Source organism: Gobio gobio, assembly GCF_949357685.1.
Source record: "Gobio gobio genome assembly, chromosome: 13".
In the NCBI taxonomy this organism is placed as follows: Eukaryota; Metazoa; Chordata; class Actinopteri; order Cypriniformes; family Gobionidae; genus Gobio; species Gobio gobio.
In genome coordinates, this window is record NC_137106.1 from 32,016,127 (window position 1) to 32,034,253 (window position 18,127).

At 36.2% G+C, this 18,127-nt stretch overlaps 2 protein-coding genes across 3 annotated transcripts in view; one reads left to right on the forward strand and one right to left on the reverse strand.

The window, feature by feature from the left end:
• Positions 1 to 7,749, reverse strand: part of efcab11 (EF-hand calcium binding domain 11) — a 105,181-nt gene extending 97,432 nt beyond the window's left edge. Inside the window, exons 1-3 of the mRNA XM_079833371.1 lie at positions 7,534 to 7,749; positions 3,521 to 3,616; positions 2,660 to 2,708 (exon numbers count right to left, since the gene is read on the reverse strand). Of these exons, the coding sequence (XP_079689497.1) occupies positions 2,660 to 2,708; positions 3,521 to 3,616; positions 7,534 to 7,611 (223 nt within the window). The 5' untranslated portion in view covers positions 7,612 to 7,749. The remainder of the gene's footprint in view (positions 1 to 2,659; positions 2,709 to 3,520; positions 3,617 to 7,533) is intronic.
• An 862-nt stretch (positions 7,750 to 8,611) lies between these two features.
• tdp1 (tyrosyl-DNA phosphodiesterase 1) overlaps positions 8,612 to 18,127 on the forward strand; it is a 65,139-nt gene continuing 55,623 nt past the window's right edge. Inside the window, exons 1-7 of one of the 2 annotated variants that reach the window (XM_079832945.1) lie at positions 8,612 to 8,819; positions 9,102 to 9,706; positions 9,818 to 9,861; positions 9,961 to 10,016; positions 10,129 to 10,225; positions 10,735 to 10,769; positions 14,520 to 14,612. In XM_079832945.1, coding sequence (XP_079689071.1) covers positions 9,112 to 9,706; positions 9,818 to 9,861; positions 9,961 to 10,016; positions 10,129 to 10,225; positions 10,735 to 10,769; positions 14,520 to 14,612 — 920 coding nt within the window. In that variant the 5' untranslated portion in view covers positions 8,612 to 8,819; positions 9,102 to 9,111. Of the gene's footprint in view, positions 8,912 to 9,101; positions 9,707 to 9,817; positions 9,862 to 9,960; positions 10,017 to 10,128; positions 10,226 to 10,734; positions 10,770 to 14,519; positions 14,613 to 18,127 lie in introns of both variants that reach the window. The other variant, XM_079832946.1, reaches the window with a different exon arrangement.

Sequence of the window (18,127 nt, forward strand, 5' to 3'; positions counted from 1 at the left end):
CAAGTCTCTCCATCATTGTCCGACTCCAGTTTGAACATAAAAGTCTGAACCGTTTCGGACATTTTCAGTGTCTGTGTGAGGTAATCTGAGCTGCTAACACACTCTTTTGAAGCTCCCCCTCTTCGTGAAAGGGGGCTGGGAGCAGCATCGCATTTGCATTTAAAGGGACACACACAAAAAAGTTTTTGCTCATCCTCAAAGTGACCATTTTTAACATGCTATAAAAAGATTATCTGTGGGGTATTTTGAGCTAAAACTTCACATACACACTCTGGGGACATCAGGGACTTATTTTACATCTTGTAAAAAGGGGCATTATAGGACCCCTTTAAAAACAAAGACATGGGCTATTGTTACTCAAAAATGGTAGTTGGTTCGTTGGTTACCCATTTCAATCCATTCCACACCCAACATTCTTAGTTTGCTTCTTATTTATTAAATCCAGGCAATTAGCTGATGAAACATTGATTGAAATTAAGATACAATTTATGTAAAACAAATCCATTTAAAAAAAAAAAAAAGCTTTCTACAAAACAAAACTTGAAGTGGTCAAAATTATGTCTGACCCACTCCATGTCTCCCGAGTCCCGACATATGATATAGCCTATCTTACTCATGCCGTTCACTTTTCATAATCAACATAGATGAAATAAAAAAAATATAGCCTATAATATTTAAACATAATATTAAACTAAATATGTTTTCTAAAACACCTATAGTACAGTACAGAGAAATTTCATGTCAGAGCGCGATTTGAGCGAATGTCATTTTACCGGTGAGCGAGAGCGTGGAGCATGCTGGCATAGAGCGAAATATGATCTGGTAGGGAAGTATGCGATTTCGGATGCAGCCATAAGCCCTATTTGCACGGGATTAGTATTATCTGGGGACCTCGTGTGATTTAGAAATTACACCCCCCACCCCCAACATCTGAATTTCGTATGGCGCATTCGCACGGGATAAGCAAGTAGTATTTACTGACTTATCTCCCGGATATGAAGTCAAGACTTATAAATGTTGTTTTGTTATAGATATAGCTGTATGATATATCATAAACAACAGTTATTTACTGTGTGCTGCTATATTGTTGCGGTATTGTAACTGAGCACAGACCAGCAGCAGAAATCAGATTTAATTTATCACGAGAGTGAGGAGCTAACAATATGACGGCGGAAGATTTGGTTTCAAAGCTAAATGTAAAAGCGCCCATTTAAGCGAGCTTGTCATTGTACAGTTCTGTTTTTGTGTTTTTCATTAAGAATAATATTGAACACACCTTTCAAGCAATTTGCTCCCAAATTGGCTCTAATTCTAAAGTGAAAGTATAATGTGCACAGCCACGGTGCGCGTTATGAATGCAGCCTCCATTCTTCGCGAAATAGGGATAAAAATGCGCACAAGAAACAAAAACCTTGCAAAAATGATATCCTGGCCAAATCAGAGATGCCGATTCACACGGGACTAATATTATCACAGGACCTCCGTGTTCTGCGAAATATGGTAGATCATGGCGGGGGAATTTTTACTTTACAAATTACAGACATGGCCGATTCGCACGGGATTAAGATCACAGACAACCTATTACAAATTACTAGAGGTCCCCAGGTAATACTAATCCTGTGCGAATAGGGCTATAGAATGTGATTATCGGCAGATACCGGTCTGCGGCCGATCGATCGGAGCATCCCTAGTGGAGACATTTCTGAATCAACAAAGTCTTAATTCTGAAGCGGTCATGCCTCTGTGATAAAAATAGAGGCACGAATAATTGCAATTAGGCAATAGCTATAAATGTGTGACCTTTCCACCGTTTCTCGCTTATTTAGAGCTAGTGAAAAAGGATGAAAGAGAGTGAGATAAAGAGAAGGACAGAGGAAGGGGTGAGTAGGCTAAACGAGTGGCAATAGTATTGTGAGCACCATGTAGCACTGAAGCCTTAAGTGGCCTCTTTTCCATGCGATGAGCCTGCCAAAGCATTTCACTACCGAGTCTAGTCAAGCCTCCCACATCACCACCAGCAACCCTCTCCTCCCGACCATCACTAATTTAGTAATCACATGAAATTCAAAAGAGGGGCAATTTAATTCACCATTTGCTCTGAGCAAGATTTAATGGTGGAATATTTCATCACACAAAGCATGCCACTTTAACTAGATTATCTTTTGCTTTCCCACAGGGCAACATACAAAAGCAATTTGCTTGTGGGATAAAACAAGAAACAAATTACTTACTAATCTAGGTCTTCAACCATTTAATGTCTCCCTCAAAATGCTGTCCTGCCAAACCCCCATTTTCCTCAGCGTTTCTGTCTGTCAAAAGGGCCTGTAGAAATCCTGTATGCATTTCACGGCGACATTATTTACCGCTGTTTGTCAGGATTTCATTACTGGCAATGTGTAAAAAGATTACACAGTATCTACATCAGGCTCCTTTTCCTTTCACTTTGCCTGAGTGGTATAAAATTTCGTTTTCCACATAGAAAAATAAGTCAGGAGAGAAATTGTGCATATCATTTTAGAGTGCACATCAATGTGGGTTGAGCATCTGCTGAAGGTGAATCGCAAAAAACACTATAATACTCAGCGCTGGCATGTCTACAACTGTACAGCAAACTGTGATGCATTAATTCAATATGACCGGTATTATATTTTGCCCTTACCTGGACAGTCCTTAAGAGTGCCATTCTCCATCAAGATATTTGTCTCTGACTGCAAGAGAAAATACAAAATTATTAGAAATATACAACAACAAAAAAGCACGTTGCAAAACTATATTGTTTTTCAAAAAATCTCTCCAAGCCCAGTCAGATTAAAATTTGTATTCAAGATTACATTATGATGAACATCATGAATTAAATCTACACACTTGACACCCATTTGCCACTACTATTTAACTATAGTAAACCTGTTTTTACTCAGTAAAATTGTTTTGCAATGGTTATCTAACCAGTGTTGTATGCATGTTGATAAAACTGTCATACAGTCAATTAGTAAACCTATTTCCAGTACGTTTTATTGTGTAACAATATGGTATTCGACACCAAAGGCTCTTACTATCGCTCGTCACTTGAATTTTGTTTAAATTAAAGTATAAAAATAAAGCAGCACATACCTACTGTATATTGCTGCATAATATAAAGATAGGACACCATATGCATATTTTAGTTAAAGGGATAGTTCTGTCATCATTTAATCACCCTCAAGTTGTTCCAAACCTTTCTTTCTTCTGCTGAACACAAAAGATACTTTGAAGAATGTCAGTAACCAAACAGCTGATGGGCCCCATTGATTTCCATAGTATTTTTTTCCCATATGGGCCCATCAACTGTTTGGTTACCCACATTTTTCAAAATATCTTCTTTTCTGTTCAGCAGAAAAAAAGAAATTCATACGGATTTGGAACAACTTGAGGGTGAGTAAATGATGACAGAATTGTCATTTTGGGGTGAACCATCCCTTTAAAATGACAGTAAATGTATAATTTAGAAAATATCAATGATTCAGATTTTTTGTAGGCCTACCTTTGATGGCTTGTATCCAAAAAGCATGACAACTGCTATCTTAAGATCTTCTCTGGACAAATAACCCTTCTTTCCCACATCACACTGATGGAAAACCTAAAGTTTACATAAACATGGACATTACAGTCAGAGTAGCACGTATAACCCCAATAGTGGCAATATTAAGCACACGTTTCAGAAGTTTGATTTGGTTGTGGACTGTAGAGAGCGACCATCACATTGAATATTCAAAGGACTTTTAAGGAATCAATGTTTAACGCAGAAGAAAGAAATCTGTTCAGTAAATATTAATTTTTGTGTGAGAAATGTGCTCCTGGAATTGGGGGGGAGGGGCACTTAATGGCATTCACTGATTTTTATTTACATTTATATGGTACATTTGTACCTTAATAAATTTGTATCTTAATAAATTTGTAATCAATACAATGAGCTTTTATTGTGGAAATCTTATCTGGAAGCTTTATTAGCCGTCTTTGAGCAAGAGCAGAGGAGTGTTGATATAGGTTTTATTCAACTATACTCATCTTTGCATCACATGAAAAAAAGAATGTGGTAAAAAGTGTAAGATACAAGTAGCTAGTAGCTGCACAACCCTGCATTATATTGCATTTTACAGAACAAAAACACTAATGGGTTTATTTATTTATGATTTAATGCCATATCAGCAGCAATGGCTATATTCATGGCAATCAGCAGTATCACTTTAATACATTGTTTACAATAATTTAACATTTTTGTCTTAAAAACAACCACTATACAAAATCAGGCATATATACCAATAACAACAACAGTAATAATAACAAGTTACATAGAATCTTTCAATTGAATATTTGACAGAAATTATAAAAAAAAAATTAAATACTAATGGAAGTCAATATATAGTACACGTGTATATTATATATACTGGCCATTTAGTGAATATGAAATCATTGTCATTCCCAATACAAATTTGATGAAACTATCTGCTGCATTTCTCACTTCGAATCTGTATAATTAAAAGACAAATGCAGTTTTTCCTCTTAAAGGCAAGTAGGTGATTTGTTCCAGAAATATTTTGTCTATGAAGTTAAGTGGTCTAAATGTATTTGTATATATTGTCTGTGGAAGGTGTATTATAAAAAGTTTGTCCAAGATCGACGATCCTGCCTATCAACGTATGTTTTATACTTCTGCGCACGTCAGCGCATTTCATGCCATACAGAGATGTCGGTCAGTCATCGAGCACCTCAACCTGAACAGCAGTAGCCTTTTACAGTTTCTCCTGAACCAAAACAACGATTTTATGCTGCATTCACGCCATTACTACTGCAATTGTGAAGAGACCTGTGACGTTGTACTCAGAGTGCTCTTTAAGTTATATTCATGTTCATTATTATTGTATTATACTGGGCTCTTGAATCTCATTGGTTGATGAACGTTTTGAGGTTTGTAATTATTTTCAGGGAAACGCAGGCTAAAGTGGTTCCAGGCAGGTCTTGACCGCATTACAGTTCCATATCACTTCGCCAAATGATTTCAGTCATTTCAAATGTCTTGCAGCCTACTGTAAAACAGCAAAAGAACCAAAACCCACGACACTCACCAATCAAATAAATATAGTAAACAATAAGATAAAATGATACGTTATTTCCATGTTTTTATGTTTTATTATGTACAGAAAAGTCCTTTCTCCTGCTCTCTGTCCCACTCAAAAACACACACATACAGTACGGACACATACTTGCACAGAAAAAAAGTTTTGCTATTAGTATTAGCAGAGACGCTGCTGCCAAACACTGTTGAGAGACGCACAGATTCAAGTAATTCACATACACACACGCATAATCTCTCTCTCTCTCTCTCTCTCTCTCTCTCTCTTATAACTGCATTACTCTGATATCAGTAGCTGAGGCCTCAGTTCCTAAAATGTCTAAAATTACGTTTTGGGATTAGCAATGGAGGCTTAAGTTTAGATGCGTAAGAAATTTGTTCTACACACAAGAGCGTTTTAAGGACAAAAACCTGATAAATGTCTTGAAATACATCATCTGAAAAATGTTTGAGGTCTGGTAACCGTAGTATATAATAAGCGGAATAATTGACTTTGGCGGTTATTGAAAAATAATGCACACCCGAAGTGTAACAGAGGAGGGTGGGATCTTATATATATATATATATATATATATATTATCATAACAAAATAAAACTAAAGGCAGACAAAACTAAATGTTAAAAATAAAAGGGAGTTTGTTTAAAGGGTTAAGCCGCGTTCCAGGCAACCCGTAACCCGTGTTTTTCCAACCTTCTACCCGTGAAAGTGCACTGGAACGGCAGTCAAACCCGTGACTTCCCACCCGTGAACTCGTACTAGATTGATGTACTCCCAGTTATGCGCTCTGACGTCACATAGCCCGTGAAACAACAATGGCAGCCCCTACGGATGTGGTGTTTATGACAGTCGTACACGAATAACGTAAAATAAAAGGTATAACAGCTTATCTTGCCTTATGTGCTGTTTTTTCTCAATCAAATGTTTCCATCAAATAAGCAAGGGAGTAAACACCTTTAGCGATAGAAATCATTGTAAATGAGCATAAGCCTTATATGGTCCGCCATGCTTTGTTTACTTCTAGCTACCACAATTCCTTGCACTCAGGCAGTTTGGCGTGACTTTGCCTGGAACGCCACAAAGTCGTGAGTCGTGGTTTGAAGTCGTAACTTACGGGCTCAAAAACCTGCCTGGAACGCAGCATTAGTTCACCCAAAAATGAAAATTCTGTCATTATTTACTCACCCTCATGTCATTCCAAACCTGTAAGACCTTTGTTCGTCTTCGGAACACAAATTAAGATATTTTTGATGAAATCTGACTGAGAGCTCTCTGACCCCTTCATATACAGCAATTTAATTACCACTTTCAAGGCCCAGAAAGGTAGTAAAAACATAATTAAAATAGTATGGTAAGCTGCGTTCTGACGTAGCTGACGTAACTCGGAAGCGCTGCACTGTATTTACTACGTTAACAGCGTAGGAGACGTGAAGAAATTGTTGAATAAAGTTGTTATTTTTGTTTGTTTGTTGCACACAAAAAGTATTCTCATCGCTTCAGAGAGCTCGCCGATTTCATAAAAAATATCTTAATTCGTGTTCTGAAGATCTTAAGGTTTTGGAACAACATGAGTGAGTAATTAATGACAGAATTTTCCTTTTTTGGGTGAACTAGGCTACTGCAGACGTTTTTATTTGTACAGTGCAAAAAGCATAATATTCTAAAGCAGCTTTGAAGAAAACAAACACAAATAAATAATCATGTAAAATAACAATTTACAACATGTATTTCGAGATTGATTTTTGAAATAAATGATCATGTTTTACAGTTTCTCTGAAGATTTTCAAAAGACTCATAATAATGTTCTCGTATATCATAAAGTGAACAGCGACCTCTAGCCACGGGTTTCAAAAGTATGGTAGTAAGTCACCTATAGCGGCACAACTAACTTACTGTTATGTCCACGCAATATTGTGTAGGCTACTTCTTTGTAATGATCGTAATGATTTAGGTTAGCATTCTGAAATAATCTGAACGATTTACAAAATACAGTGAGCGATTTAGACACCCCTCCCAAATACGAGATTCAGAGCCCGGATAGCTCAGTCGGTAGAGCATCAGACTTTTAATCTGAGGGTCCAGGGTTCAAGTCCCTGTTCGGGCGGATCATCTTTTCCTCACTGTGGGTAGAAAAATGTCATCCACTAGCACCAATAGTGTCGATAAACCTCAGACTTACTTTTCTGTTCACAACTAACGTATTATTTAAATGTCACAACACCAAACTTGTTAAATAATGCAGCCCAGATCCGTCCCATGCCCATTTTGTTTTACAGTTCACTTACACAGAAGTTACGTGTTCAGTCGTATAACTTTAAAAACATCTACCTTGTCCACATTATCATATTGTAAATATATGTCATCTCAGCATCCGTTTCAAGCAAATCTGTTTCACAACCGTCATGACATCAGACTCAAATCTTACCAACTCAATTTTTTTCCTTGCGGCATCGTTTATTTGTCTCTCATTCCTAAAGCTTCTTCCAGCGGTGAATGCTTGCATTGAGATAACCTAAATATCTGCAGGCTTCTGTGGAAAGTTGTAGATGTTTTCATAGAAACCGTATGGATGTGATGGATTGGTTTTCTGTGCAGAGTTGTTGAGTTTAAGCACGCAGTACCAGAGACGCTGATTGGATACTTCAGAAACGTGCGAATGCTCTGTGACGAAAAGTCAGTTATTTTCAAACTAAAAGTCAAACCACAAAAAAAGAAGAAAATTGTATTCTGCTTAAAGGGATAGTTCACCCAAAAATGAAAATTCTGTCATCATTTACACACCCTCAAGTTTTTCCAAGAGTGTATACGTTTCTTTGTTCTGCTGAACACAAAAGAAGATATTTTTAAAAATATTTGTAACAAAGCAGATAGAGAATGGTTGCTCTATCTGCTTGGTTACAAACATTCTTCAAAATATCTTCTTTTGTGTTTAGCAGAACAAAGAAACGTATACAGTTTTGGAATAACTTGAGGGTGAGCAAATGATGACAGAATTTTCATTTTTGGGTGAACTATCCCTTTAAAGACAATGTATTTTTGGGTCATATGATAAAATAATAATGTTAGGGATTTTTCTTTGCATTTTATTACGTTTAAACTCCCCCTTTCTCATTATTGTAATGCAAAAACTATAGTAATTGTGTGCTCACCTACATGAAAGTGGAAGTGGCATTCACAACAGAATGTATTAGGCTTCTTTATATAATTCTTCTTGTTGACTAAATTAAAGAAAAAGATGGAAGCCCGCTTCCATCTCCAAAGGAAAAAAAATTGTACTTTGGTAAATTATAATTATGACATAAAAAAAAAACGAAATTATGGCATAACAAGTCATTATTATGAAATTAAAGTTGAAATTATCAGATAAAAGTCATAGTTATGACATACATAGAAATTATGACATAAAAAATGCCGCCCTTTTATGTCATAATTATTTTCGTTTTGTTGAATGTCGAGTATAATGGAGACTTTTATTTTGAAGAACGTTGTGGCGTTTCCCTCTTGTTACTACATGTGGATGTACAGAGAGAGTGCAATCAGTGCATGCCGAATCAAAACACAACTGTTGTGGTGCTGTTAATGATATGAGTTTCAAATGGACAATGGTCTAGCAGTTTCGTTTCTGTATATATGCAGCACTTAGCTTTCTTTATAACCGTAATATTTGAATTATTTACCTTTAGCCTATACATTCCATCTTCCCGCCTCTTTGTAAGTTTACGTTCATTTACATTGAACTTGGTATGCTTATGTGTACAGTGTGGTTAAGCTCTTCAATCCATCACTTGTTCATGTGTTTCAATGTGAGCATTTATCTCTTGTACATGGCTCCATCTATTTATACAATTACACAAAGTTGTTTTTCAGTGCATCTTTGGACAAATAAGGCACTGTTGTTTACATAGTATATAGTATGCTCGTTTTCAGTAGATAGTTTACTGTATGCAACAACAACAAAAAAAGATTAACGCTGTATGTGATCTAATGTTATAGCTGAACAAAAATGTCCCAGGACAGTCAACATGGCAAGTGGACCATATCAGATAGTGAAGACGAGGACAACATTATCCCTCCAACACCTCAAAAGGATTCTCACAAACCAAGCATTAAACCTGATTTAGAAAGAAAACCAGATAAGATCACCACCTTCAAGCAAGAGCCCAAACTGAGTCCAAAGCGCAATGAGAAAGCTGAAAACTCCCATCCTGTAAAAGACCCGTCTGCTCCTTCCATGGGATCCGAAGCCAGAAATGCTGCACATGTGAATCAAACCGAACCTGTAAAGTACAAAAGCAACTCACCTGCTGTAAAGAGAAAGAGAGAAACCGAGGAGGGGGGCTGGAACCTCTCCAGCAGTGATGATGATGCTCCTCCACCTGTCCTGAAAAATGAACCCAAAAAGCTAAAGCTAAGTCCTAAAAGGAAGAAGACTGAAGACAAACGTCCTCCGAGCCCTCACGGCACTAGTTATTATAAAGAAGAGCCAACTGATTTCTTTGAGACCAACTTATTGTCTATGAATGACATGTATCGCTTTTATTTGAACAAAGTCACGGGGATACCAAAAAAGTTTAACACTGGAGCGCTGCATGTTAAAGGTATTTATATAGTGTGAACTTAAATATATATATATATAATAAAGTTATGATATGGATATGATTTTGATCATTTCTAATAAACTTCCTGTTTTCTTCCTTTCCAATAATTAGATATACTTTCTCCGATGTTTGGAATGCTAAAAGAGTCTGTACAGGTATTGTGTGAATGGATGAAGTTGCTGCTAAGGTGTCTACCAAACCACACAAAAGTTTGTAAGGTTTTTGCCCTGATTCACATCTTTCTTCTTTCGTAGTTTAATTACTGTTTTGACATTCCATGGATGGTGGAGCAGTATCCGCCAGAATTTAGGTAAGATTTAATGTGGGATTGCATCTGCATAAATTGAAAACACATCATTTCACAACATCGACTGAAATGGCACTACATGGCAAACGAGTACTTATGCTTTTTGTTTTTATAGGGACAAACCGGTCATACTTGTTCACGGGGAAAAGAGAGAGTCCAAGGCCCGGTTAATTGAGCAAGCCAAACCATATCCACATATTCGTTTCTGCCAGGTCTGGGATTTTTATGGCTCTCTTGATTTGTAATAAGCTACTTATTCCACTAGAGGGAAGCATTCAACTTTATGGAAGTCTGAGGTCCTCTTAAAGGGATAGTTCACTTAAAAATTGAAGTTCTGTCATCATTTACTCACGCTCGAATTGTTCCAAACCTGTTTGAATTTTTTTCTTTTGCCGAACACAAAAGAAGATATTTTGAAGAATGTTTGTTAACCAAACAGTTGATGGGTTGATAGAATTTTTTTCCCCGTACTATGGAAGTCAATGGGTGTTTGGTTCCCCATGTTTTTCAAAATATCATCTTTTTAAGATGATTAAGATAAGAAACTCATACATGTTTGGAACAACATGAGAGTGAGTAAATGATGACAGAATTTTCATTTTTCGGTGAACTGTCACTTTAACATTTTTTTTCTCAATATCTGTACAATATTCCATACCATTCTATTTGAAAAGAAGTACTAAATGTTTATTGTTGAATTGAACTCTATTGTTTTTGACAGGCCAAACTGGACATTGCATTCGGCACACATCATACGTGAGTGTTTGACCTTTTATTTCTCTGTATAATTTTAGTGAGACTAAAGAGTGAAGAAGAACTTAGACTTAAAGGGTTAGTTCACCCAAAAATGAAAATTCTGTCATTAATTACTTACCCTCATGTCGTTCGACACCCGTAAGCCCTCCGTTCATCTTCAGAACACAAATGAAGATATTTTAGTTGAAATCTGATGGCTCTGAAAGGCCTCCATTGGCACAATGCACGGTACACTCTCAAGACCAAGCGGCAACCTCCCGCAGTTTCTCTTGAAGCCAATACGGAAGTGCCTCAAACTGCAATTCATCAACTGGCCGCTAGGGACAGGATCCAGAAGGGAGCAGAATCTCATTGAGCACCATGTTAAAATGGCCAACTTTAGAGCAGAATAAAACATGTTTACAGCCTGGTACAAATTGTGCTTTTGGTCTATACGGCTCATTTTGCCCTTCATGACAACTGTGAGGGGGGTGAATTTTTTTATAACTCATTCGTTTACATTATATAAAGCCTTAAAATTCTGCATAATTAAGGGCGTGGCCATTTCGAGTGACAGGTGGATAGCCATTTATCTGCTGTCTGTTAGTCATCGCGTCACTTAAGCTCCGCCCACGTCCCGCCTTTTTGCCCATTTTCTGTTATCCGGGAGTGACGCGCGATGACGCGCTGCCAAGATGGCTCGTCCCTACTTTGCGCTTCAGAACGGCTCATCAGAATCCTATGGGTGACGTCACGGACACTACGTCCATATTTTTTTACAGTCTATGCTCAAGACCCTTAAAAGGTACTAAAGACGTCGTTACAAAGTCCATCTCACTACAGTGGTTCTACAATAACTTTATGGAGGGACGATAATAGTTTTTGTGCGCAAAAAAACCCTAAATAACGACTTATATAGTGATGACGATTTCAAAACACGGCACCATGAAGCTTCGAAGCGTTATGAATCAGTGAGTCGAATGATGATTCGGATCGCGTGTCAAACCGCCAAACTGCTGAATCGACTCACTGATTCATAACGCTTCGAAGCTTCATGATGCCGTGTTTTGAAATCGTCATCGCTATATAAGTCGTTATTTAGGGTTTTTTTGCACTCACAAACTATTATCGTCACTCCATAAAGTTATTATAGAACCACTGTTGCGAGATGGACTTTGTAACGATGCTTTAGTACCTTTTAAGGGTCTTGAGAGTGTACCGTGCATTGTGCCAATGGAGGCCTTTCAGAGCCATCAGATTTCAACTAAAATATCTTCATTTGTGTTCCAAAGATGAACAGAGGTCTTATGGGTGTCGAACGACATGAGGGTAAGTAATTAATGACAGAATTTTCATTTTTGGGTGAACTAAGCTTGAGGTTTGTAGTACACTACATGGTCAAACCTCTCTGTGCACACATAAAACATGCATAAAACCAAGTACATAGGCGGAGTTTCACTTTTGTGCTTGTGGCACCTACCGGCTGAAGGGGGTGTGGATTTATTATTATTATTATTAATTAAAAAAAAAAAATTAATTAAATTATTAAAAGGGGTTTTAGGGAATAAATAAATAAGAATAATAAAATAAGTTCTAGGTCTAATTGTAGTTATGAAGGAATTTCAAATGTGCACAGATTCACTCTTATCCGTCGAATTATATGTCGAAAGTGCAAATGTTTCTTCTTGTCACATTAATTTATGAATTAACGTATGAATTACGTATATTTTCAATTCAAAACTATATCTATGTCTAACATGGATAGATCTATACCTGTCACGATAATATATAAAACTGCTGATATTAGAGTAACAATTACAGAGGAATAAAATAAAACATATTTCGTTACCTTTTGGAGCTTGGAAGGGTTCAGTTTGAGATGTTTTACACCATCATCACTGTCCTCTTATGACCTTTGTTCATCTTCGGAACATAAATTAAGATATTTTTGTTGAAATCCGATGGCTCAGAAAGGCCTCCATTGGCAGCAATGTAATTTGCACTCACAGGACCCATAAAAGGTACTAAAGACGTCGTTACAAAGTCCATCTCACTACAGTGGTGCTACAATAATTTTATGAAGTGATGAGAATTGTTTTTGTGCAACAAAAAAAAAAAAACTTTATTCAACAGGTGCTTGTCTTCCGTCTAGGTCTCTGACGTGAACTCACGAAGCACCACGACGCATGCGCGAGAATATTACATAGAGCCGGCATTCGGGCATCCAGGAAATGCACACTTTAGCCCCATTTTGACCACTACTCCAAGACCTGAAGCACGATCAATGTAGAATTCAACAGCTTAGATACGGCACGTCTTCTTCTGCTTGTAAACAAAACTCCTCGCTTCCGGGTCATGTGTCAGAATGCCTGCTCTATTCTTGCGCATGTGTCGTGGTGCTTCGTGAGTTCACATCAGAGGCCTAGATGGAAGACAAGCACCTTTTGAATAAAGTCGTTATTTATTTATTTTTTTGCGCACAAAAACTATTCTCATCGCTTCATAAAATTATTGTACAAAAATATCTTAATTTGTGTTCCAAAGAGGAACAAAGGTCTTACGGGTGTCGAACGACATGAGGGTAAGTAATTAATGACAGAATTTTCATTTTTGGGTAAACCAACCCTTTAACCTAAAATCCAGACCTGAACCCCACTGAACTCCTCTGGGATGAATTGAAAAGCAGGCTATGAGCCACATCCCATCAGTACCTGACATCACACACTTCTCACTCTGTTCCTTTCATCACCAAGCAAACTCCTTTATCCAACTTCCCAACATATTACTGCTCAAGGTTATGAAATGAAACTCTCAAAAAGCATCTATTGGTGTGTTATTTGAATGTCAACATACATTTGACCATTCATTATACATTATACGAGGAAGCAATCAACATAAAGTACTGTTTTTGAGTGACAAGTCAGCAGTGGTAGTGTTGTAGCTTATATAATTTCATAAAAATACCTTGATCAAGTGTAGTTTTTATGAGCAGTAGCATACTGCGTATGGAACATAGCACTCCTACTCAAGAGAGCATTAAATTCTTCACAACCCATGCCGGTGTGCAGATTATCAGCTGAGCATCTGTTGTGATGCGTTGAAATTAGATGTTAAACAGGCGCAGTATTGAATTTTAATGTGATGTATTCCTAGAGTACTGTTTTTTTTTTCTCCAAAGAATCTTTCATGTTTTATTCAACAGAGGCAGACATAACAAGATTGAGTATTTTTGGCTCCAGAGGAGCAAATTAAAAAGCTTGTCTTATTCCATATAAATGTATCAAAAAAATAAAGCAAAAGAACACAAATATTGGCAGGATAATCCTTCTCAAACACCTTTGTGAGTTCTTCATATGCTAATTTTCCTTCAAATGAGTTCTAAACATCCCTCTCTGAAGAACATGGAGAGCTTTTTCTTATTTTATTAAGTCAAATAATACTTTTTCCACACAAAGAACAGCACATAATTGATTTTATATTCCAAAATGAGGGGTTCTTGTTATAACTAATATAATACAAAAGCTGAAAGCTTCGTGAATGTGCCCCCATTCTGAAAGGTACTCTTTTATACTGCTTGTATTTTAGGTAAAATCAATGTTATTGTGCAGGGAAGTTATATAATATAATGAGTCTTTGGTAAGTGTGCCATAGTGTTTATTGGCAGTGTTTTGTACTGTTTGATTGACACAAATGAAAGAAAGAGATTAGATCAAATGAATGTCATTATGTAAGATTTGTTGTATTTAAGTCGTAGTTGCTTTTTTTTTGCAGGAAAATGATGCTGCTTTGGTACGAGGAGGGATTCAGAGTCATCATTCTGACCTCAAACCTCATCCGAGCCGATTGGTACCAGAAGACGCAAGGGTAAGATGAGCTAAATTCTGATGGTGCGGTCAGTTTAGAAACGAGCTGTTTATGTTTGTGCTCTTATTTTAAGTTGCTCATTTTCCAAGTGCAACAACATTTGTTTCATTCCTGAAATGGAAGTTGTGTATTCGCAAGTCCTAATGACACATTTGTCTGTTGCTATGACAACACTGAGCAGACACTTTCAGTAAATTGAAATTAAGATGATGTATCCTAAATTGGAGTGTTGAGCTCTGCAAATCTGAATAGACCAATCATGTTATTATAGACTCCTCTCTGACCTGAAATGGTCTGTTTAAATTAGCTACATGGAATATTTACTTAAATGAAGCAGCATTTTATGAAAGCTGCCCATAAATAAATATATTCTCCATGGTGTCATATTCATACCAGCAGAAGCTAGCAGGAAGGACAGAGCGATGCCCAGTGAATTAGCAATTGCTTTTGGTTATTGGGCTCGATTTTATTAGCGGTTCATCGGGAACAGAATACCATTAAGGAGACAAAAGCCCACACTAGGCTGTGGATTAGTGAGAAGGAAATTAAATCTCTAAATTGAGCAATTAATATTTAAACACTCTGGTATAAATATATTCAGACAATCTGGCATAGATTATTAGTACATTTACTCAACCTGTACTGCAAGATCAGTATCAGTTCATACAGAGGGCATTAAGAAGTGTTGGAACCATGGCCCAGCGGATCATGCACATATTGTGCCACGTTGTACTGAGGTGTTTATACAGACGATGTGAATCCGGCTTGACGTTTCCCAGTGGACACTTCACAGACTGTGATGACGCATTTTTCACGCACAGTTATCAGCATCGCAAATCTAGTATAAGTTTCATATTTTCATAAAAATAAAAATAAAAAAGTAACATACTTTTATAACGCTATACTTAGTGTTATTTTGGCTGTGAATTACAAAAACAAAAGAACAAATTTCGCATCATTCTCTCTTCTGACTGCTGTAATCAATCTCACAATATTTGGAAAGTCATGGAAACACTAATGTACTTTTGCAATGGAAAGGAAATTTGCTGTCAATATTTGCTGTTATCTTCCATTCACCACTACAGAAGTTTTCCTAACTATGACAACTTACCCTAAAAATAAAAGCAGCCACAAGTGGAAATAGAAGTGGAGAAAATGTCACATTTTCTAAATATGAAAGAATCAGTTCTGTGGTTATAATTTGATAGTACAATTAACATTAAATCAAAATTGCCACTATTGACTTCCTTAATACGTGTTTTGGTATTACTGTGAACAATACTGTCACATTTAATTAATAAAAAAATGCATCCTTGCTGACAGACTTTTAAATGGTAGTGTAAAATGGTGTGACACATAACAATTCACATTGTCAAATCACTTGACAATTCAATTCTCTTTAGTCACATTGAACAGTTTTTTAGAGTGCTCCTTACCATCAAAAATTAAAGTAATTGGGCATATGTCCTCGAAAATTCTATGTGCGCCTACTTTTGTGAAGTTTATATTATGGATATTGTGCTAGCAGTATATAGGTAAATTAGACATTATAGGCCACAGTTGAAAATGTATTAGCACTGAAGGATTTGAATAATAAAAAGTGAATGTTGTCCCATGATGTTATGGCGCTATTAACGGAAACCTAAATTTGCTGTTTATAGCGTCACCTAGGGCTGCATGTTTTGGGGAAAATATCTAATTGCGATTATTCTGGTTAAAATTGCGATTTAAATGCGTTTTTTTTTTTTTTTTTTTTTTTACAAATGAAAATTAAGTGTGTGTGTGTATATATATAAAATTTTGTGTTTATATATTGATATGACTAATAATAATTATGATTATTATTATTGCTAAATAAAAATATTTAACAAAATAAGAAATATTACTGTTACAATAACATTTTCATTGTTAAAAATAGAGTATTTAAGAATAAATAAAACTATATACTACTACTAATAATAATACTAATAATAATAATATTTATATTTTACAGAAAACTTATTTTACAAAAAAAACTGCTGGGTTACCTGTTAATATGCAGACAGCCTATGACTAAAAATCATAAGAAAGGTCTAATAATAATAAAATTATTATTATAAAAATCTCTGCTTTTTATCTGTGATATCAATTTCTTAAAGTCTGTCTTTAATATGAAATATGAGCCTCTTATGCATCCACTGTGGGAAAAAAAATCTGTATATTTAAAAAACACTATATATAAGAAAAACATTTAGATTGTCATATATATTTATAGAAACGCTTTGACTGATTAAACATGAAGACAATAAACACGACTGCATCAAGATGTGGTGTATTTGAGTTCTTCAAGCCTTCTCGGGTATTTTCATAATAATAATGCAGTGCTGATTGACATAGACTTCATCACTGTATAGAATACTATCGAATAATACATTGTCTGCCTCATTCTGTGATAAGAAGCCACGTCAGCTCACAAACACTCGACTGACTATATGAAGTGAGTTAAAACATGTTATTAAACATAACAGCTTTATGAACACTTCACATTACTAGTTTGTGAAGATGTTTGACACGTGTTGCTTTTTCAAACGCACGTTATAATAAGTGACTTATTATAAAACTTATTACAAAACTCACAGTGCTTTCAGACGGAACAGCATTTACTACTGATCACAGAGCAGCTCTTCAATGACACGCTGGGCATTTATTTATTTCATTAAAATCGCAGCCTTTGCGCTTTCATAATCACACATTAGCCAAAATCGCTATTGCGGTTCGATTTCGATTAATCGTGCAGCCCTAGCGCCACCTAGAATGATCTGTTTGTGTGTGTGCCTGATTAATGAGATTGGGATTAGAGGGCTGCATTGGGATAGGGCAGTTTTATCTTTGGTGTGGTGGGAGTGGACAGTCAAAAAAAGTATAGCGTGGGTCTTGGAATTTGGCATGTCACAAGAATGAGTGAACAAATGACAGAAGGGAAATATTAATAATTATTCATAACTCATTATGATTATTTATTATGATTAATAATGAATATTTGAATCAGTTAAATAGATTAACTTGATGTAGCTACATTAACATTACAATCAATCAATCAGTTCATCCTATGAACGTTCAGTATTGATTATTAATCAATTCTAAGAAAAGGATATTTTTCATGGCCACAGAAAAACTATTCTTCCTTTGTATTTACATAACCGCTTGGAGCGCATAAGATCGATCATTTAAGTGACAATTTGTTTGCAGGCAGGGAGTCAGAACCAAGCATATATTGTGCACAAACTTTAATAATTAAATCACGTACAAGACTAAACTGACATAAGACATACATACACAAAACATATACATGGTAAGCGGCAAGGTTAAAGTGGTTGGAAGAAACGGGTCAGAACAAATGGATGAAGTTATGCAAAGAGTCTAAACCTGGGAGAACCATCCCTGATAAGCTCCTTTGTCTGAGCAAAGGAGTTTACAGTTTTACTAACTACACAGCGACTTGTATTTCTTAGTACATTACTTGCATTTGCCCGAGA